This window comes from Phocoena sinus, chromosome 6, assembly GCF_008692025.1.
Source record: "Phocoena sinus isolate mPhoSin1 chromosome 6, mPhoSin1.pri, whole genome shotgun sequence".
Lineage (NCBI taxonomy): Eukaryota > Metazoa > Chordata > Mammalia > Artiodactyla > Phocoenidae > Phocoena > Phocoena sinus.
The window spans coordinates 69,927,009-69,951,299 of NC_045768.1; the positions used below are offsets into that span (position 1 = coordinate 69,927,009).

Sequence of the window (24,291 nt, forward strand, 5' to 3'; positions counted from 1 at the left end):
TAAACAAGGCTACTACTGTGTTAAATTATATAAAAATATAAGATGAAAAATATTAAAAGCAGAGATAGATAATCAAAATTCATCACTAATTATTTTACTACATATTATTATCTGTGCTCTTGAGGTTATTATTGATGTCTATTGTATCAGCAGGGTGGAAATACTTCACAATTGTGTGCTACTGCATATCTCTTCTCAACTCTGTAATAACTGACATACATGGTAAGAGAGTATTTACACCACGGAAATAAGCAAACACTAAAAATAAGGAATTTTTCCTCCAGAGAGGTAGCTGCTATACCTCTAGCAGCATAACCCTGAATTAAACTGACATCAGACCTCAAAAACACAAAAGAAGTATTTTCAAAGCATTGAAAGTAAACGTCAACGTAGAATTGAATAACCAGCAAAACCACTTTTCATAATAGGAGCAATGGTCAAAACTTTATAGATTAACAAAAATTGAGAGTTCACTAAAAAAAAAAAACTTCACTAAAACAACTTCAACAGGATCTACTTCAGGAAGAAGGAAAGTGAATTCAAGAAGAAATTATGCTAATGCAATTAAGCTAAAAATCAAGCTTTTTTTTAATTTAAAAAAACGTCCACATATTTGGAATTGTAAAAACATATTTCTAAATAATTCACAGGTAAAAGAAGAAATTAAAATGGAAAATTTCAAATTCATCATATGGAACAAAGAAGATACTACACATTAATACCTGTGGAATATAGTTAAAGCAGTACTTAGAGGAAAAATTTTAGCCTTAATGCTTATATTTGAAAAAACGACTGACAGAGTCTTTTGCATAATTAACTCAAGCAAAAGCAAGACTACAAAGATTTAAAAAAAAAAACCTAAAAAGAAATTCAACAAGATATGAAAAGAACTTTGAGAAGAACTAATAAAAATCCAGTCCTCTTACTAAAACTGACCCAAAAAGAAATAAAAATCAAGAATAAGCCTTCATTAAAGTCAAATAAGTAGTTTAAAATCTTCCTACAAAGAAGGTATCAGGCCCACAAGGTTTTACAAGCAAGTTCTAGGAAGAGATCATTTCAAACTTACAGAAACTCTTCCAAAAGCTGAAAAAGAGAAAACATTTCTCACTTTATGTAGTGAATGTTACTGAGTACAAAACTTGCCAAGAAGAGTAAGGGAAAGAAACATACAATTTTAACCTCAAGAATATGAACGCAAAAATTAAAAAAAAACTATTAGCATAATTAATCCAATGCCATGGAGGGGTGGGGGTGATGACCCTAACAAAGCAAGACCAAACTGGTTTTATCTCAAGAATTCAAGAGGAGTTTAGCATGATAAAAATGCTTGTCAAGTACCACATTAACAGATTAAAGGAGAACAAAACCATCTGTTCATCTCAAGAGATACTAAAAAGTCTGATAAAAATCAACATCCATGTACGATTTATTTTTTAACAAGGAAACAAGACTCTTAACCAACTAGTACTAGGAGACAAATTCCTTAACTTGACAAATGGTAGCTACTGAATTCCCATGCAAACAACATTCTAAATGGACACTTGTTAGAATTATTCCCTTTAAAATCAGGAACATTTATACCTAATATTTTACTGGTAATCCTACTGACACAGGACCACAAAAGTGAGGGGAAAAAAGAAAATTGAAAACAAGAGAGGGGGGGGCTTCCCTGGTGGCGCAGTGGTTAAGAATCCACCTGCCAATGCAGGGGACACGAGTTCGAGCCCTGGTCTGGGAAGATCCCACATGCCGCGGAGTAACTAAGCCCGTGCGCCACAACTACTGAGCCTGCGCTCTAGAGCCCGTGAGCCACAACCGCTGAGCCCGCGGCGCCTAGAGCCGTGCTCCACAACAAGAGAAGCCACCGCAATGAGAAGCCTGAGCACCATACTGAAAAGTAGCCCCCGCTCGCCACAACTAGAGAAAGCCTGCACGCAGCAACGAAGACCCAATGCAGCCATAAATAAATAAATAAAATTTATTAAAAAAGAAAATAAGAGAGGGGACTTCCCTGGTGGTGCAGTGGTTAAGACTCCGAGCTCCCAATGCAGGGGGCCCAGGTTCAATCCCTGACCGGGGAACTAGATCCCACATGCATGCCGCAATTAAGAGTGAGTATGCCACAACTAAGGAGGCTGCCAGCCGCAATTAAGAAGCCCGCCAGCCGCAACTAAGGAGCCAGCCTGCCGCAACTAAGACCCAGAGCAAGCTAATTAATTAATTTTAAAAAAATTCAATGAAGAACTTCTTTTTTTAAAAAACATTCTTTTAAAAAAAGAAAATAAGAGAGACGTATGTCATTATTCACATGATATGACTGTCCACATAGAAAAACAAAAGGAGCTATACAGAAAAATTACTGGAATTAATAAGTTTAGAAGTATGCAAAGGTAAACTGCATATTTACACATCAGCAACAAACAGGGAACATTTAATATGCTATTTATAATAGCAATTAAAAAAAATAAAGTACCTAGGAATAAACAAACCATAGAACTATCTACACTTTTATCAGAAATATCTTAACACTTCAACAACACTAAAGAATGCCCAAATAAACTCATAGAGAGATTAGTTTCATGGATAAAAATACTCATTACCTATAGATTCAATGTAATTTCAATACAAATCCTAACAGAGTTTTTCAAAGAACTTAAACTGATCCTAAAAGAGAAAGATGTAATAGAACTTGTCATGCCATATAGCAATTACAAAACTATAGCAACTACAACATTGTGGTATTGCTGCAGAGATCAATGAACTGACCTAGGGAACAGAATTGAACCATATCCCTCCAACAGATTCACAAATATATGAAAATCTGAAGTTTGACAGGGTAGGCACTGTAGATCATTGAGTAAGGCATAGACAACTCAATAAAATGTGCTGGGACTGATTTTCTATATAGGAAAAAATTTAAATTAGACTCTTACCTCATACCATACATAAAATCAACTCCAGATGTTTGAAAATATTTAAATGTTAGGCAAAACTTTTCAAACATGTTGGGGAAAAAACATACAGGAGATCATCTATATGAGCATGGTGTAGAGAACATATTAACAGGACACAAAAAGAACTAGCCATAAAAAATCTGACTACATTAAAATTAAGAATTTCTATCAAAGGATACCACAATGAAAGTTAAAAAGCCACTAAATGGGCAAACTAGGAAAAGATATCTACAGTAAGTATAACCAACAATGCATTCATACTTCCAGAATATACAAAGACCTTCAACAAATAAATAGAAAAATAAGCAGGTGGCATGAACAAACATTTCAGAGAGAAAGAAACATGAATGGCCACTGAAATGTATGCTGAGCCTCATTACTAATTACTGAAATACAAAATAACAGTAAGATATCCTTTTAACGCCTACTAAATGAGCATTAATGAACAAGTCTAACTAGAAAAGAGAGCAATGGTACCTCTTTATACATTGCAGACATAGGACTCTAAATAATAAAAAGCTATATAAAATAACAAACTATATAAAATAATAAAAAGCTAAACGTGAATGCCCTATTGAGACAGGAAGGGGGCAGGGCACAACCTTTAAAAGAATGACATAGTCGTTGAGGGCACAACATAAACTGGTTAGAACCAACTAGGTCCAAGATGGTGGACGGGTCAACTTCCAGTGGACCTTGAGCCTCATTATACACTCACTGCTAATACGTTAGCTAAATGACACACCCACAGGTGCCATGACAGTCCCAAGGCCAACCATAAAAGGCTAAAAAGTGGGTAGTGGCCCAATTCTTGGAAATCCCTGCCCCCTCTCCAAAATAGTTGGAATAATTCTCCCACTCATTAGCCTATAAAATTACCCACCCCTATAAACACTGACAACCCTGTACCCTGGAGCCTCTCGCCTTCTGAGATGGCCCACACTTGGAGTGTGTTTGTTCTGTGGCCTCTTGCCTCCTGAGATGGCCCACACTCTGTGGAGTCTGTATGCCCCTGAATAAACCTTCTTTCACGTTACTACGGCTCGCTCTTGAATTCTTTCCTGCACGAAGCCAAGAACCCACAGTTGGCGGCCCATCCCAGGGACTCGCCTGAAACCCGGGACGTGACCATCCTCCTGCCTCCCACTTTTTTTCCTGCAACACTATGACTCAGCAATTTCTTTCATGAGTATATACTCTATAGCAGTATTTCTCAAATTCAGTCAGTGCGCCAGCAACATTAGTATTACCTGGATGCATATTAGAAATTCAGATTTTTAAGCTCCATCCCAGACCTATGGAATATGAATCTATGCAGCAAGGCCCAGGAATCCTCACATATACCAACTTTCCAGGTGATTCTCACGGGCCCTAGAGTTTCAACCACGCACTTAGAGCCATGTTATTCAAACAGAACCTGTTAGTGAGACTGCAAAGCAAGAGTGGATCGCATTGCTATTTATAAGTCAACCAGTATAAAATAGAGTAGATTGAACCCCATGTAGTAAACTTAAGCATTGATTTGCAAAACTTTTGTCTCATTTGTGTACGTATACTTATGTAAGTGGGTACTTGCTTATTATGGAAAACATATTTCTTACTATGGGTCACAGTCATAAAAGTTTGAAATCCAGCACCCTAGAGAAACTCTTAATATATGTGTACTGCAGACATGCCCAAAAAGGTTTATAACTGCATTATTCACAGCAGCAAAAATAAAACAAAATCAAAAGCAGTAATCTAGATATTTAGATAATAAGAGAATGGATATACCAATCATACCATATGGACTAATACCACAGTGAAATCAATAACATGCAATAACAAGGACAAATCTTACACAGTACTGAGTAAATAAAGCAAGTCACAGAAAATTACATAGAGTATTATACCATTTTCATAAAGACCAAAAACAAGGAAAGTTGGACAAATATAAGAATACACACATTTGTGGTAAAACTATACTTAAAAGCTCAGGAAAATTCAGAAGCATAGTTATATCTGGGGAACACAAAGCGATGGACTAGGAAGCTGTATACAGGTAATTTGAATGGCACTAACGTTGTATTTCTCATTATTAAGTTGAAAGGTGGATTCATGGTGTTTGTTTTATAATTTACATATAAAATACATATAATCCTCATATGTATCAATTATAGCATAATAGTTTTAAGAAAAACTTATAATACCTGATGTCAGAATCCTCTAGGTTTTAGTAAGGGAAATTCACATTCAGATTCAATGGACACTTATCTATTAGCTGCTTTGACCAAAGCATACACATTGTCTCACTGAATCCTTTAAGAGTCCTGTGAGGTTGGCACTTGGCAAACAATAGGCAATCAAATATCTTTTGAGTGAATAAATGCTTGAATAATTTTATAATTCAAAAAGAGAAAGAGTTTGGTTATATGCTATGTATTATGGTCCTACCCATAGGAGTTAAACAAAATAACACAGATGATTAACTCTATTAATAGAAAGGAGCTCATGATCTATTCTTATTGTTTCTACATTCTATTACTTATTACCAAAAACATAATGAGAAAAATCACTTTCCTCACTGGAAGTATCTCTGCCTAAAGGTTAAAAAAAAACTAACAACCTACAGGGTAGAGCTAACTAATATAACATTTCTATCAATACATTACTAGGATCTCTATTTTGCATTTAAAAGCTGAGTTAGCTATATGCAAGGGACCAGCTCTCTTCAGGGCGGGGAAAAGCAGAGCTACGGTAATACAAGAAAAGAAATTACCAAGGCTAAAAAAAATCTGTGACACATTTAGTCTATGCATTTTAATAAGAACTACAGTTTAAAAAGTGCAAAGTCAAATCCTTTTTTTCCATTGAATACATATTAATATAGATGAACACAATCGGGGAAACGGCTGCCTCACAAAATTATTTCCATCCTTCACAAAGAACTATTTCCCTTCACAGGGCTCCCACACATGTATGCGTTTTGTTTTTCAAATTTAGTTCACTGTGTGTTCCCCCACCCCCAGCACCTGGAATAATGACCAACTCCTAATAGATGCAGAGTTAAGTATTTGTCTTTGAATGAACTTATACACTTATTGAGCATTTACTATGTAACAGGCATTTGGGGGATGAGAGATCAAATATGTTATAGTCCCTATCCACACAGAGCTAACATAAATGATTAAATCTAAACAAAATGTGCCCTTCCTCTTTCAGAATAATTCAGTCCAAGAGCTATTGGTGACCAAGCAAAGTAGGCAACAGCAGGGGAGGAGAGGGCAGTGATGTGAGGAGGGGCATCCATGTGGTGGCTCGGAGCCACTAAAAAAGAGCTTGCTCCTTCAAGAAATGGCTAAATCCAGGGCTGGGACAAGGAAAGTACAAAATGAGCCTGGAACATCTATCTGGTAGCAAAAAGTCAGGAAGTATGTAAAGACTGATCACAGCACGTCAAAAAGACACAGAAACCAGATTAAAGGGGCTTCCACTGACCAAATCAGGACAATTTAAGCATGGAAACAAATGTAACAGATTATAACTCACTAAAAAACACATATATATGCATGTGTCCATGATGATATATAAAGAATAAACTTAAATTTGAGGAAGAATAGGATATTTACATTTTCTCTATCTCCCAATAAAGTACTTATTAATTACAAAGAGAAAAAAAAAAAGTAATTTGCAGTGGAGAAGCCTGGCAGACACCATCTGAATCAAGTGATCAGAGTAATATCGCAGTAGTAATGGAAGGGTACAATGGAAATCATGATTGTGTGACTGGCTGCTATGAGAAGAGCCCAGTATCATTTCTGGACTATTCCTGCCAGAGATGCATAACCTGAATCTGGTCGTGAGGAAACGTCATACAAACCCAAATTGAGGGCCATCTACTAAATAATTGGCCTGAAAATTTTCAAGTTCATGAAAGTCAAGACAAGACCAAGGAACTATTCTCAGTTGAAAGAGACCTAAGAGACATGACAACCAAATGCTACAGATGATTTTAGACAGGACCCTTCTGGTACAAAAATAAAGGACACTAGTGCAACAATCTGCAGAACTTGAATGGGATCTGAGGAGTAGAGGTTGGTATGCATCAATGCTAATTCCTGATAGTATTACCACGCTTAAATAAGAGAATGCCTTTGTTTGCAGAAAAGAAACACTAAAGTATTCAGGGATGATGGAACATATCATGTTCGCAACTTACTCTCAGATGGTTCAGGAAAGACAATCTCTGTGTACTAGTAACTTTTCTATAAGTCTGAGATTATTTCAAAATAACAAAAAAATTGTAAAGTACATACAAGTATTCAGAAGAGCCCCAGGTCTCAATCTGTGCCCAGGAGACTAAGGGACCTTGGGAAGGACATCAAAATCCGAGGGTGTCCAAGAAGCAACCTCAGAGTGTCCAATTTGCTCCACTTGGTTCTCTCTCCAAGGACCCATATCATGCTAAGAAGAGCTAAATTATACCATATTCTTCTAAGTGGAATCTAAATACCATTCCAAAAAGAACTAAGGCTTTCTGGGGCTTCCCTGGTGGCGCAGTGGTTGAGAGTCCGCCTGCCGATGCAGGGGACACGGGTTCGTGCCCCGGTCTGGGAGGATCCCACATGCCGCGGAGCGGCTGGGCCCGTGAGCCATGGCCGCTGAGCCTGCGCGTCCGGAGCCTGTCCTCCGCAACGGGAGAGGCCACAACAGTGAGAGGCCCGCGTAACGCATAAAAAAAAAAAAAAAAGAACTAAGGCTTTCTAATAACAAGTTAGATTTCTCAACTCAATCAAGGCTTTCCTAATATCAGAAGAGGCAGTAGTTTGCTTTCAAAAATGCCAAATGAGGTTGCATTTTTATACCACACACAAAAACAAAGAAAACAGACAAAAAACACACGTGATCTGAAGTCCTAGTTCATCTCCTCTCAATTAAAACCAATTGTTTCTGTTGAAGAAAAAGACTATATAAATTTGCAATATAAATTCAAAGATGTATTTGGAAACAACTTATCTATGGCTTATTTGGGAAAATCTACTCACCTGGTAGAATCTGTTGTAGAAACAAAACAATTTTATATACATTTACTTTGACCATCTAACAGATGTACACAAGAGGCCAAATGAGAAAACGTTGTTTTTGCCATTCTTGGTCTTCAGAAGCCCACAGAGCTTGCTTGGAGTAAGATGGGGATGGTGTCCAATAAAAAAGTTTCTGGCACCCCAGTAAAAGAAGTGAATGCCTCAAAGTACTGCAGCTTTTTCTCCTAAAAGCACAGTAGGGCAGCCTGGACTAACAGCTAGAAATTTCTCTTTGGTTTTTTTTTTTTTTCTTTCTTTCTTTCTTTAAGAAACTGAGCTGGGTTATTTTAGTCCTCTGAGAAGAAGAGACTGTATTATCCCCTGAAAACTGACCAAGAGTGGAGTTTGGTAGAAAGAAAGAAAGAAAAAAAATCCAGTGTTCATTCACTGTATACCCAGCATCTGGCATTAAGGGTGGCCCATTAATATTTTTAAAAGTACTTGTACTTTCTCAGGATAAGGCAAGTGCTAAGCTTAAAAAAAAATACACACACACACATATACAGGTTGGTACCTGAAGACAAAGGACAGGACAAGACTTAGCAAGACTTAAGAAGGTTCTCTCAAACTCGATTTTCAGAAGAAAGGGAAATCAGTTTTGTTCAGGGAATTTCAATCTATAAAGCAAGAAACAAAAGGATAAAAATCTTCTGCCAGAAGTCTTCTAGGACTTGAAAGGCATCTTGGATTTCCTAAGCCTGTCCTACCTGTCCTAGATTCAAATACTCTGAACCATCTCAGGTCATGTATCCTATGTATCCTGATTGTGTGTGTGTGTGTGTGTGTGTGTGTGTGTGTGTGTGTGTGTGTGTGTGTGTGTGTGTGAGTGAGAGAGAGAGAGAGAGAGAGGGAGAGAGGGAGAGAGGGAGGGAGGGAGGGAGGGAGGGAGGGAGGGAGAGAATCTCAAGAAGTCAAAAGCAGCTTCCCCAAAGTGGCAAGCCAGCCTCAGTAAGCTGATTCTAATAAAGTGTATTACCAGCCAACTTTCCAACCCTGAGGAGAAAATCTTTTAATATCTAAGCACTCAAAGAATCACTCCTACCCCATGACTTATTTGCATCTCTACTTTCAAAAACCTGGGAGATTACAAAGTTATTTGTTGACTTTATTATAGCCATTTTCACATGCTGGTTAATGCCAAGAAAAACCACTTCTAAAGTCATGCATACCCTTGCTATTCAGCTGAAAAAAAAAAAAGAAGACTCCAAAAATCATGCTTGTCTCTAATTTATGGAAAACGAAAATGTAACCAATCCCCACAGATACACTGATGCTGGCTTAAGAAAGTTTGGGTGGTAAAAGGAGCAAATTCCTAATTATCATTTTCTTCACACAAACTGGATTTTCAGAAACAGGAAAAATACAGAGAACTTCAGTCTACGAAGCAAGAAACAAAAGGATAAAGTTGGCTACAAGCAGCAAACACACAGCTCTACTCTGGCAACTTATCTAGCTCGTCTTCAGGAAGGGGACTCACACAAGATTGTCCTAGTGGTCCGAAGGCAACTAAGAGACGTCACCCTGGAGGTTTGATTATTTTTAATTCCTTGTCTCTTTTAGTCCCATTTTCAAAAGAAAACTAACATTACTCTATGTTGTATAGAAAGACTATAGAAGAACAGTGCATGACAAAAAACCCTGACTCTGCTATCCCTTGGTTGGCCAATCATTTCAGTACTTGATTCCTTAGTTTACTCATCTGTAAAACAGGGAGCTTGACCTATTATATCAAAGAATCTCTTCAACTATAAAACTGTATGTATATGCATGTTTTCCTCATTTACAAATAAGGAAATCAGGAGGATAGAGATTAGTAATTTGCCCAAAGTTACACAGTTACAAAGTGCCAGTGCCAGCATCTGGAAAAAAAAAAAAAGTCTCTTTCCTAACAAAGTCTGCCCTCTCAACTGCTGTGCTATGTTTTCTCTTCACCAAAATAAATCAGAATAAGGTGTTCAGAAAAGCAAGCAGTTCCAAAAATGGGCGGAAGACCTAAACAGACATTTCTCCAAAGAAGACATACAGATGGCCAATAAATACATGAAAAGATGCTCAACATCACTAATCATTAGAGAAATGCAAATCAAAACCACAATGAGGAATCACCTCACACCAGTCAGAATGGCCATCATCAAAAAATCTACAAACAGGGGCTTCCCTGGTGGCACAATGGTTGAAAGTTCGCCTGCGGATGCAGGGGATACAGGTTCGTGCCCCAGTCCGGGAGGATCCCACATGCCGCGGATCGGCTGGGCCCATGAGCCATGGCCGCTGAGCCTGCGCGTCCGGAGCCTGTGCTCCGAAACGGGAGAGGCCACAACAGTGAGAGGCTTGCATGCCGCAAAAAAAAAAAAAAAAAAAATCTACAAACAATAAATGCTGGAGAGGGTGTGGAGAAAGGGGAACCCTCCTGCACTGCTGGTGGGAATGTAAATTGATACAGCCACTATGGAGAACAGTATGGAGGCTCCTTAAAAAACTAAAAATAGAACTACCGTATGATGCAGCAATCCCACTACTGGGCATATACCCTGAGAAAACCATAATTCAAAAAGAGTCATGTACCACAATGTTCACTGCAGCTCTATTTACAACAGCCAGGTCACGGAAGCAACCTAAATGTCCATCAACAGATGACTGGGTAAAGAAGATGTGGCACATATATTCAATGGAATATTACTCAGCCATAAAAAGGAATGAAACTGAGTTATTTGTAGTGAGGTGGATGGACCTACAATCTGTCATACAGAGTGAAGTAAGTCAGAAAGAGAAAAACAAATACCGTATGCTAACGCATATATACGGAATTTTAAAAAGTGGTACTGATGAACCTAGTGGAAGGGCAGGAATAAAGACGCAGACGTAGAGAACGGACTTGAGGGCACCGGGGGGAAGGAGAAGCTGGGATGAAGTGAGAGAGTATCACTGACATATATACACTACCAAATGTAAAATCGATGGCTAGTGGGAAGCAGCTGCATAGCACAAGGAGATCAACTGGACGCTTTCTGACCACCTAGAGGGGTGGGATAGGGAGGGTGGGAGGGATGCTCAAGACGGAGAGGATATGGGGATATATGTATACATGTAGCTGATTCACTTTGTTGTACAGCAGAAACTAACACAACATTGTAAAGCATTTATACTCCAATAAAGATGTGGAAAAAAAGAAAATCAGTCAGAAAGCTACCACCTATCACAACAATCCATATAGTTTTATTATTGCCTTCAGGGTTGATTAATCAAGGGCGGCATTTATCTTTGTGCCTGTGAGACATTCACCTCCTGTGTTGCTCTGTAATTCAGAGGCACTTTTTTTTTTTTTTTTTTTTTGACCGCGCCGCGCTGCTTGCTGTATCTTAGTTCCCCAACCAGGGATCATGGCCCCTGCAGTGCAAGCATGCTGTCCTAACCACTGGACCGCCAGGGAATTCCCAGAGACACGTACATCTTTAACCTCAATGCATTTTCATTTAAGAAAGGTAAATCAGAATAAAGATTTAACTGTAACATGTTTTTTCAATTAAAAAAGAGAAAAGAACTGAAGCCAAAATTGGGAGTATGTATATAAACCACAAAAATCCCTTCAGGAGGAGAATAGAAAAGATGCAAGAACAGGATTCAGATAAGATCATCCCAGGAGACAGTATACATAGAGAAGAGAAGCCCAGGAAACGACCCTGGCAGAGGTTATGATGGACATAAGAAACAAAGCCCTTCTTTATCAAGAGGAGAAACAGAAATCTAGGAAGAAAAAAATACAGAAGGGACATAAGGGAAAGAAGACTCAAGAACTAGCTCCAGCCCTAGCCCAGGGCCCTATGTCAAGAGTCAAATCAGGTAAAAAGTGCATCTTAAAACTGGAACAACAAAAACAAAAACTGGAACAAAGTGGAAGGCATTCTTATTAACAGTCACTGTTAAGATCTAGAGGAACCCTAATCTGGAGCACATTGATGCTCTCTTTACCAAAGCACTCAGAGCTCAAAATTATCAAAAAGGAAAAGTCTACTTTCCTTCATCATTATGCTAAAAAAATAATAAATCACCACCCATTGTGTGAAATTCACAATAGCAAGGGCCACATTATTCAGCTGGTCTTCCAGTTTTTGTAGCCGTGTCTTTTCAAAGGGTTAGCCTGGTCTCTTAGTCACTGACATTTGAAACCCCTGGTTTAGCACAGTGGTCTGATCCCAAAGTCCTCTTGTTCCCTGTGTTTAAAACAGAACAAGAGGCCAGGCTAAACCTTGAAAGGACATGGCTACTCAAAACTGGAGATCAAATTTTCAAGAAAGTTTTATTTATTATTTCCCTAGAAATAATAAATCATTCCTGTCCAGAATATCTTAGGCAAGATAGTTTTGTTTTAACATCAAAATCACTTTTTTGTCTGGACCGATAAATAGTGCCACAACTGTAAATGATTGTCCAGATGGTGCACTGCACAAGGATGCTTGACCAAGGGGATAAGAACTAGATGAGATCCAGCTATGCTCACACTAGCCATGCCATGTTCCCCAGGCTAGGGTTTCAAGGGGCACACAGAGGTGGAGGCACTTATTTCTAGTTTGCCCAAAGACCATGGACACCGTATGGGCAGACTTCTGTCTCTATAACCCACTCAAATCCATCTCTTGAGTTGCCAAGAGTTCATGTTAAGACTCAAATTTGCAAGGTTAACCAGATTTTTATTATATTCTATTTTTACTCAAACTGTAGTTGAATGAACCAGTTTGTTTTATGGATGAGGCATCCTTGTTTTACTCAATGTTCCCATTAATGAAGACTTTTTATATTTAACCATTTCGTATAACTCACAGGTCCCCAATCTACCCTACAAGGGTAAAGAAAGGCAAAAATGACATTTAGAAAGACAAGTTACCAAATCTACACCTATGATAATTTATATTAAAATATAAATTTTTCCAGATAACAGATCTAATATGGCCCGTCCCATTGTAAAAAAAAGCAAAAAAAAAACTAGACCATCATACTTCTGTATTGTCAGAACCGTTAAGAAACAACCTCAGGGACTTTCCTGGTGGTCCAGTGGTTAAGGGGACACGGGTTCAATCCCTGGTTGGGGAACTAAGATCCCACACACGCTGTGGGGCAGCTAAGCCCATGCGCTGCAACTATTGAGCCTGCACGCCACAACTAGAGAGAAGCCTGCATACCACAACTAAGATCCAACACAGCCCAAAATAAAATAAATAAATAAATATTAAAAAAAAAAAAGAAACAACCTCAAATTTGTGAAAAACATTTCTTTTGTTCCTAATCTCATTTATAGCATTTACACCTTAAGCCAGTAACTTTGTGAGAAGCTGAGAGCCTAAGGAGAAAAGAATAACAAACAAACAAAAAACATAGAACACATTACTGGTAACTTCTCAACAAACCACCACAATTTTTACATCAGTCCTTTGAAGTGTGAGGACATGTTTTTAAAGAACAAAAATAAAGTAAGTCACGTAGTTTAAAACTTATGCAATTCATGTTTAACATATTAAGTGTAAAATACAAACATTTTGTGGGATCTTATCTACGTGAAAAATACAATATAAAATATAGTAGTTACAATCACGAGAGGGATTATAAACAGTTTCTTCTTTTTGCTTTTCTAGAAAGCCTACATTGTTCTAAAGTTAGCACATATTTATTTTAAAATCTGTTAAAAAAAAACATTCCTTCTTGAGGCAAAAACATGTTGTTTCTAGCAGAACACCATTATTATGTCAAAGTCTTGAAATGGAAATCTTTCACTTTCACCTTTCTAGGTAACAAACAAAGCATAATAAAAACCTATAGAAAAAAAGAGGTCGTGTCAGTGAATAAAGCAATTATTTGCTGACTGCTTAACTATGTACCACATTTTATTTAATATCTAAGGTGGAAGGAAGGGGATATTCAGATTTATTACCAACCTAAAGCCCTAGGTAAATTAGCAGCAGATCCAAGAACTGAATTTGTGCCTTCAGATTTCAAATCAAACATTCTTTATATCACACCATGGCCGTCTCCCTTGTAGAATAAAGGGTATTATATTAAACCACCTACCATTTGTCCTCTAAAATGAAACAAGTATCTATTTTAAGAGTTTCAGACACTTATTTTCTAAACTGCTACCTACAGATCCTGATCACTGTCAAGTTTTCTTATAACTTACAGAACAAAAAAAATTTAGAAAATAAAGTGTTAATCGTAGTTTCCCTTCCCCTTTTCTACTCCCTAGCCCCAAACTGTTTTTCTTTAATATTATAGAATACGAACCAAAAAAATATCCAGTGGGGACAAACAACACAGCAACTCCTTTACCATTTTAGAAGTCTGGGAACAGACTAGGATACATTAGATAAACTTTCAATGCAGCTTTGAAACAAGGGCATAAAGAACTACCTGAGCCAAGAAGGGAGAGAGAAAGTGAACCAACAGTTTTCAGTTACAGTATTTTTGTATTTAAAAAGAGAAAGAATTGTTCATTTTTTAATTTGAAATTCTCCAATTTTTTCCCCCTTCCTGTTCATTTCTTATTTTCTTGGCTTTTTTGTGCATTAGAAACAGGAGCTAGGGGCGGGGTTATGTGATGGTTTTCTTTCAGATGTTACAGCATTTCCTTTCAAGACTAAACTAAGGTTCCTACGCATGGGCAGCTAAACTGCTACTCCTGAGAGGTTGACAGAAAGCAGAATGGCACACCATCCAACACTGACAGCTTAAACACTTGACAGAGCTTTTCCTATTCCACACTCTAGGAATAATCTACCTGTTTCATTTCATTTTCATTTAGCCTTTGCTCAACTTATGCAGTAAAAAATATCTGAGCTTTGGATTGAGTGAAAAGTGTGCTCCTATTTTTCCCCTCCTTACTGAAAAGGTAAACAGGTAATCGGGAAGAAAGGAACAAATGAAGGCAGGAAGATTTATACCAGAGATGCTTTTTGGTGCATATTTTCAAAGGTCTTTAACTGTCCTTCAAACAAATTATGCGACTTTCAGAAGACGTTAAACCATAAATTAACCACTAAGTATGCTGAGTGACATAACACTATCATGATCATACTTTATAATTGATCTCATAACTTGGACATTCTAGTTATCATTTATATGTATGTTCTACTTTCATGATTTAATTTTACAGACTTTTGGTGGGGGGCAGGGGGGCAGGAGCCAAAGAAACAGAAAGAAGGAAATACTAAATATGACATAAAATTGACCTCAACTCTGAGAAACAACTGAACAGATGAGGCTGCCTGCTTGATCTTACATTTATTTAAATAAATCACTTTTTATCAGTGCTGGTGAAAACAGCAGCATCCTTTTATCTTTTGAGGCAGACATTTACAGGATGATATATATCGAAAAATAACAGAAAGGCACACTTGTCCCCAAACAAAAATCCAGTGAAGCTGTCCAGTAACAGCCACTAAAATAATTTTCTATGTATTATTTTCTTTGAGTTATTTTTAAAATAAGCAGCCAGCTATCCATCTCTGGGCACCGTAAAGATGAGTTTGCCACAAAAGCCCATATTTTTAGAAGCCAAAGTCTTGATAAATCAGTTCCTAAGAACATAATTTGTTACACGCTGAAGAATGCCTGAAAATACAGACCTTGGTTAAAGAGGCTTCCATATCTTTTTGTAACCTTTCCAAATGTAAGTATGTGGGATGAGTATTCATAAATTTAAGTTGAACCGAAACATTCAGAATATTTCCAATTTAAAATACATTAAAATGCGGTATTTGAAAGGAAATGAAAATGGCTTTAAACATATGAAAAGATGCTCATCATCACTCATAAGAGAAATGTGAATTAAAAATTAGATATTTTTTCACTCATCAGATTGGCGGAAAGATGTTTAATGAATCACTGTGGTGGAGAAATAGGCACTCTTACACATTGCTGATGCAAGCATAGAGTAGCATAACATCCTTGGCAGACAATCTGTAAATGTCTATCAAAATTTAAATTCCACTTTGCCTTGGAGCCACGATTTTACTCCCAGGAATTTATCCTACAGATACACTCATCCATGTGCACAAATAACTATATAAAAGGTTATTCACTATAGCATCATTGGTGGCCTGAAGAAAGGCTCACTATATGTCATCTTGTATTGGATGTGTATTTACCTATTCAAAAAAATTAAAATTTGAGAGGAAGAGAATGCGATCTATACTGTTTAGAAATTCAAAGTGTTCTGAACTCTCCTACAAAAGGAAATACTAAACCATCCTACACAAGATTCATTCCAGAACCCTGAGATAAAATGCTACGTTCAGATGGCTTGACATGGCTGCATTAGTGAACGCTCCTTATCATAAGATCCCTTTGGCCCTTTAGTAACCAAAACCCTTTGTTGGGGGGTCCACAGTGGATCTGATTTCTACTTCACAATAAGTAGTGCTTCAGAAAGATTCCAATTTATGCCTTGCAAAAACAGATATAAATGCAACTGTCACTTTGAGAAACAGGACTGCATTATGCTGCAGACTTAACACAGACTGAAAGCATGTTCCCCATGTCTTCTCCAGCAAATCTTGCCAAATGGGCGTCTGAAATGTCCTATTGAAACAGGTGGTGTCTGAACAGAATTGGATTTCTGCCTATAGAAACCCTAGTTCTAACAACTGCTGTGGTTAGTTTTAATTTTCAGTCCTCAAAATTAACTGCTGGCCAGTGATTCAGAAATAGACTGAACAACACGTTTAGACTTTGCCCTGTCTAATTGAGGAAAGAAAAAAAGAAAAAGAAAAAAAAGCCCACCAACACCCTACCACCATCCTATAAAGAACAACAGAACCAAAGCAGACCACTTGATTTCCAGGCCAAAAAAAGGGAGCAGCTGTAAAACAAACTCAATTCTCCAAAGATGATTGCCCCTTTTGTGCTTTCTTCATAGAAGCACAAGGATGCACATATATACTTGCTGAACATACTACTTAGGGCTTTGAGAAGCTTTCAATCTGCTAGAAAGTTAGAAGTAAGAACAATGGTAAGAACACCTAATTTTTCTGATGAAAACGGACATCTTAAAAAAATGATATTCCAAACAGACCTGTGTTTCAGTTTTTACAAGCAAAATACTAACAGCCCGAATGTAAATTCCTTGAAGAAAGATACAATGGGCTATATACACTAATATGTATAAAACAGATAACTAATAAAACCTGCTGTATAAAAAAATAAATAAAATTAAATTAAAAAAAAAAAGATACAATGGGACAATTCCCTTTAAACCCAACATGTGTCCATCAATGTGCTGGTCACACTAACCGGTGCTAAACACATACTCCTGTGAATAAACTAGAGTAGCTTACACTACATAACAAACCTTTTCCACTGTACTTTTAAGTGCTTGATATAAAAATGGATAGAACTCTGATTTTCTAAACCAGCAATCAAAGGAAAAGGAATCAAGGGACAGGGTATCTACTATGAGCCACACACCATGGCTACACATTCCCAATGAAGAAAACAATGTCTTGTCCATTTCACGGATGATAAACTGAGATTCAAAAGAATGTAAACATTTTCCCAGGGTAATTCACCTAGAAGATGACAGAGATGAGGTTTTAATTTAAATCTGCCTGATTTCAAAATATTTCTAATTGTATCATACTCCCTCCCAAAAGAAAATCCGGAGAGACGAGTTAGTAAAATGACAAGTTTCAGTTATATGACAAACACTGTATCGTTGCTTTGCCAACACCCAAAAGAAAAACTCATCCTCTTTCAATCAAAAGTAATGGATGTCAAATCCGTCTGCATTTTGTCAGTATGACTGAATTCCAGCTATTAAGAAGGTGATCAAGTAAACAGAAAATCATCTATTGTGATCATAACCCTTTAAAAAAATCCTGACATCATAAAGAGCATATTTGAAAATCCTTCTACAGGGATTCAACAGTTCATTTAAAAAAAAATAGAAATAACGCAGTGAAAGTGAGAGGTGCTTCTCAATGGGATACATTTGGTCCTTTTGCTTAACACTCAAGTATAAATAGATGACATCAAGTTTTGCCCTCAGAAGTTTACTGCTCACTGTCCTCTACCTCTCCTACCAACCAAAGAAGAAAATAAGACCTCAAAACGAAGGCATCGGGCTTCCCTGGTGGCGCAGTGGTTGAGAGTCCGCCTGCCAATGCAGGGGACACGGGTTCGTGCCCCGGTCCGGGAAGATCCCACATGCCGCGGAGCGGCTGGGCCCGTGAGCCATGGCCGCTGAGCCTGCGCGTCCGGAGCCTGTGCTCCGCGACGGGAGAGGCCACAAGTCTCCAGTTGAGAGGCCCACGTACCGCAAAAAAAACAAAGGCATCTCCTCCCAGTACTCAGATTATTTTTTCCCATTTTCTGACCCCTATCTTCTTTTTCTTACATAGGCCTGAGAGGAGCTAGCTTGTAAACCAAATCTACAGTTTCCTTAGCAAGTTCCAATGACATCCCTCATTTAGAGAGAACTACCTTCAGGGTCTTGTAAACGAACTCATTCCGTATTTCAATATTCTCAGAAAATAATGCTTAAATCCAAAAATGCCCTCCCCATGAAAATTTTACTCTTTTCTTTGAAAGCAAAGATAACCTTAATTTCAGGGAGCTATTCAAGAGAAGAACATAGGGTACATTTCTTCCAAGGCGGAAGCACACCAAGATTTCTCTGATAGTATTTAGAATAGAGTTACAAAGTTAAAAAAAAAAAAAAAAAAAAAAGAGTGAAAAGAAGAGAATGTTATTGACCAAAAAAAAGCTGTCATATAGCTATAGACTTATAGGCTATGAAATAGAAAAAAAATCTGCAACTTTTCAAGATTCTTCTGGCAAAACATTCTTTGGAATCATTTTTTTCTGAGAGCTGAAAAGCATTTTTCTAAGATGCTGCCAGCTCTAAAAACAACCTTTCTGATCTCTTGAAAAGCCAAGTTCTACTTTTAATAGTGCTATGTACTTTTGGTTTCAAAGAAAAAAGTGAAAGAGAAGGAACCACAGCCAAAATGGTAAGTTTACCCTACTCATGCCTCAAGCTATACATAATGATTTCACACAGTACTTATGAAGAAGGGATCAATTTTTTCCTTTAAAAATAGAACATATACCTCTATGTCACATATGTAATGTTTAAGTATAAGGAGCAAAAGCACCCCCCTTTCACTCCAAAACCCAGTCGAAACAAAAGTTTATATGGAGAGACATAGTCATGAACAGAAGATCTCTAATAGACATCAGAAGCAAAAGTGACAAAAGCAAAAATAAACAAGTGGAACTACATCAAACTGAAAAGCTTCTACACAGCAAAGGAAACCATCAACAAAATGAAAAGGCAACCTACAGAATGGGAGAATATATTTGCAAATCATATATGTGGTAAGAGATTAATATCCAAAATATATAAAGAACTCATACCAAAAAACCCCAAACAATACGATTTTGAAATGGGCAGAAAATCTGAATAGATATTTTTCCAAAGAAGATATACAGAGGGCCAACAGGTATATGAAAAGGTACTTGACATCACTAATCATCAAAAAATGCAAATCAAAATAAGCTATTACCTCATACCTGTTACAATGGCTATCCTCAAGAAGACAACAGATGGTAAATATTGGCAAGAATATGGAGAAAAGGGAACCCTTGTGCACTGCTGGAGGGATTGTAAACTCCACAGTGCAGCCACTATGAAAAACAATATGGATATTCCTCAAAAAATTAAAAATGGAGCTACATATGATCCAGCAATCACACTTCTGGGTATATATCCAAAGGACATTAAAACAGGATACTGAAGATATATCTGCACTCTCATGTTCACTGCAGCATTATTCACAATAGCCAAGCCATGGAAACAACGTAAGTGTCCATCAACAGATGAATGGATAAAGATGTGGAGATGTGTGTGTGTGTGTGTGTGTGTGTGTGTGTGTGTGTGTGTGTGTGTGTGTGTGTGTGTATGATGGAATATTATTCAGCCATGAGAAGGAAGGACATCCTGCCATTTACAACAACACGGATGAACCTTGAGGACGTTAGGCTAAGTGAAATGAGTCAGACAAACTGTATGATGTCACTTATATGTGCAATCTGAAAAAGTTAAACTCATAAAAACAGAGGCTAGACTGGTAGTTACCAAGGGCTGGGGGGTGGGAGAGAAGGGGAGGTGTGGGTCAAAGAGCACAAACTTCCAGTTATAAGATGAATAGGTTCTGGGGGTCTGATGTACAGCATGGTGATTACAGTTAATAATAGTGAATTATATACTTGAAATTTGGCTAAAAGAGTAAGTCTTAAATGTTCTCATCACAAAAGAGAAATGGTAATTACGTGATGTGATGCAGGTGTTAGCTAACGCTATGGTGATAATGATTTTGCAACATACAAGTGTATCAAATCAACACGTTGTAACCTTAAGTTATATGTCAATGGTATCTCCATAAAAGCTGAAAAAAAAAGATTTCTAATAAAATCAAAATGGCTAAGTTAGTAACACCATGATAGGTTGCATTAACAATGATAAATGTTAAAGTGTTAAACATAAGGTACTATATCCAAAAATCTTGGTAAGACAGAAAATGTTTACTAGTTCAGATTCTCCCATTTCCATAAAAGACTATTTTAATCCTCCCATGCGAAATGGACAGAATCTATGGGATTACTAGTATTTCGAATGAATTTTTTAATTTTACTACAAAATTTACTAGAATCAGTCACTTAAGGAACTTATGTCAAATAACTGGTGTGCTCGAATATTTCACATTTCAACTTATTATTTTAGAGTTGTCAAGACATAATCTAAATCTAACAGGGAAAAAAACATGCAGGCTTCAAATAGCACTTAAAGAAACACAAAGAAGGAAAGTTAGAAGTCAAGGATGATAATTCTGAGATAAAGGCTGAGTGGAGAAAAAGACAGAAATCTACTAGAGACCTTATCAGGATGCAGTGCTGAACTCTGCCACATTATCACTGACCTGTAACCTCTTCTCTGGCTCACAAACAACTTTTGAGTACTCTGGGACTAAGTGGACGTTTTAAAAAGTTCTTGTGTCATATTTACTTTTTCCGACGACCTTATCAGAAGCCTGATGTACTCAGGCTCCATAATTCACATGCTCCAATTACCTACCTAACTTCATACCCAAGAGGAATAATCAGAGGCATAAAATGCCACGCTCATAAAAAGAAACGTAATGGGTATGATTAGGATTTAAAATGGACAGGCTCATTTTTAAGGGCATAGCCATAGATAAGTAGCACCCACACTGTGCTCTACATAACTATAAAAGAAACAAATAGGGTTTGTTTAAAAAAACTCCTTAATAAACATATAATAAATCCCTACCTTTAAAATGAGTTGTATTACAAAAGCTCAGTTCTTCACGAAGATGCATTTCCCCATAAAATACTACAAATGGTCATTCATTTCCAAAGCTGGCCCATCAATACCTATTTAACCCATAATCTACCGACATACAGTATAATGTGGAATGAAATGTGGTAAAAGTACCTGTAACACTTCAAATGCATATTAGTATCAATAGTTCAGCTGAGAGGATAGGAGCTTGGCAAAACAGATCCCAAAAAAATGGACTCCAGGGGTTACATATAACCCAAAATGTTTACACAATATATATATATATATATATATATATATATATATGGGTGGTTTTCTTATGAGAGGGTCCACAGCGTTCCTGAGGTTCTCAAAGTGGTTATTCATATCCCCATAAAGGGAAAGGGCTTCTGTGCTATATAAAATTCAATTCTTCCCTACAAAGCCCTCAGGTAGAGTTTATCAGTGAAATGAGTCATCTTGAGAAGTTATGGTCTACACATGCTTACATATAATGATAAGCTCATGGATGAAAAACTATCAAAAACCTTCCAGTAAAACTAAGTGAAGGAAATCCTGGTGTAAAGAATGCACTGCAAAAAAAAAAAAAAAAAAATGTATAACTAAAAAAAAAAGAAAAGAACGCACTACCACATTTTATGGGGTCTGAACTGCCCATATAAGATGACACAGGAAGTTCATCTGAAGTATTCAATAGAAGCTGATGATCCTAGTAGTATCCAATGTAAAGTAGATTCTGACCCATCAACAGTGTTTGTCTGCACAAACTGCAAGCAAACATTCCATATGCTTGTGAGAAATTCCACTTAAAAATCTTTCCCCATCCTAGCCAATTCACCTGGGCACTATATTATCATTATCTTAAAAAGAAAAATCCATCTATTACCTACACACAATTCAAACAAACAAAAATGTGTTTTTAAATGACCCAAACAAGTAATCTGAATGGGTACACACCTTTTCTATTCATTTTGACCAAGCAAATCTGGATAGTAACTTGTTTTCATGTAATTTTTGATGTAACTTTCAACTTTAAAATTTTTCTGTACACTGATATAACACAGTTAAGGCATTGTTCTTTTCTTAATTGAGGATAGTTTGGTTTTAGATTGTTGTTGAAATAAAGTTGAACTGCATAGACTATAAGGCTGTTCTAACCAACAATGTAATTTCAGACTCATACCTACTTAAAATATTGTTTAATTACCTCTTCTCCTCAAACCATGAGTCCACAGCGTGGTCATTAAGGTGCTTCACTGCTTTTACCTCTCTCAAAACATTACTGTACTTCTTGACACACTAGCAACTAGCTTTCTATGGGAAGGCTTTTCACAAGCCAAGCGTCACGTACCCCTCCTGCCTTCAGCAACTTTCTTCTGAACTCCTCTGTGGGGTTGTTGAAGGTAAGCTTTTCACAGCGGAGGTGATTCACTGGTGGATGGCCTTCAAGATGCAGGAATAAGTCATAATCAAAACGAACCTTCTTAGGTTCTTCCTAGAGGTTAAAAAAAATAAGAAGGAAAACAGAGACTTAGGCATAAATAGAAATTTGGAAAGCAAAGGTTTACTCCTGATAAGGATCAGAAAAGACTCAGACTACAGCACCGGGGAACTCTACTCGACGCTCTGTGGTGACCTAAATGGGAAGGAAATCCAAAAAAAAAAGAGGGGAGATATGTATACGTATAGCTGATTCCCTTTCTAGTTAGTAGAAACTAACACAATAGTGTAAAGCAACTATATGCCAAGAAAAATTCATTCAAAAAAAAGAAAAAGAAAGAAAAGAGACCCAGACATCTAACAGCTACAGTGTCAAAGAAGGGGAAGTACTGGGGAAAAAGTCACCATGGAACTATCTACAAAGCAAAATGGAAACAACTGAAAAATTAGTTTCTTGTCTTAGAGGAAAACCAAAAAGAATAAACTCATCATCTTTCTTGCAGTCTCTCAAGTGGTAGGACACCACCACCACCGCCACCCAACTGGAAACCTAAGGCACCCCTGAAGCCACTCCTGCCCCTTCCCACTCTACGGGCCTACACCCATCATCAACAGCTGACATTTTCTCTTTTAAATACTTCTTGAACAAGCTGTCTAACCCATACTGCCATGCTCTTACTGATTCCTCAAACTACTATAAACTCCTTCCTCTAGTAGTTCTTCCTACCTCAGGATAGATGATCACTTTTCTTCTTCATTCAGGCCTCAAAACTGTCCATATGAAACAAAAATCTAGCCATTTTCACTCCTTGATTAAAATTTCACAAGTTCCCAATGCCATTAGAATAAAAATCTGAGCTCACCTAAATGCCACATAGGATTTTCACAATCTAGCTCTTGGTTCCATGTCTCACCACACCCCTTCCACCCATCTGGTGATCCAGCCACACATTGTGGTTGGTTGCTCCCAGAATTTACTCATTCTAGATTAACTCTGGGTTTCACCCTTGCTTTACATTACTACCTCCACTGCCGACCTCCACTCCTCCACCTTCTGCTTTACCTGGATAACTTCTACTCATCCGTCTCCATTCAGGTTTTATTTGGGGGAAGCCTTCCTTGAACTCCACTCCCAACTGCCTCTCCTCTGTTCTGTGTGCCTCCCTGTCTTATCCTTGAAACATCTTAGAATAACTGTCTTATTATCTCCCTTTACCCTACTAAATCATAAGATCTTCGAAAGCAGGAATAGTGGTTGAGTCCTTACTGTACCCTCAACAACTAGTTTAGTGCCCCATGCATAGTAGCAATGCAATAAAGTCTGTGAAATGAATGAAAATACGGCATTTTCCTGGAGGACAAAACAGCACCATATCCAAGAGAACACAGTGATTATAATTCCATGATACTTGAGTTCTACTCTCCAGCCATTACTTTAGCTGGCTAAACATCTAAACCTCTCTACAGACAGATTCTCAGGCAT

The 24,291-nt window shown here is 37.5% G+C and overlaps 1 protein-coding gene across 3 annotated transcripts in view; it reads right to left on the minus strand.

The window, feature by feature from the left end:
- Positions 1-24,291, minus strand: part of MLLT3 (MLLT3 super elongation complex subunit) — a 269,894-nt gene that overhangs the window by 88,401 nt on the left and 157,202 nt on the right. For all 3 annotated transcript variants that reach the window (XM_032636215.1, XM_032636214.1, XM_032636217.1), the window contains exon 4: positions 22,720-22,863. In XM_032636215.1, the coding sequence (XP_032492106.1) occupies positions 22,720-22,863 (144 nt within the window). The remainder of the gene's footprint in view (positions 1-22,719; positions 22,864-24,291) is intronic.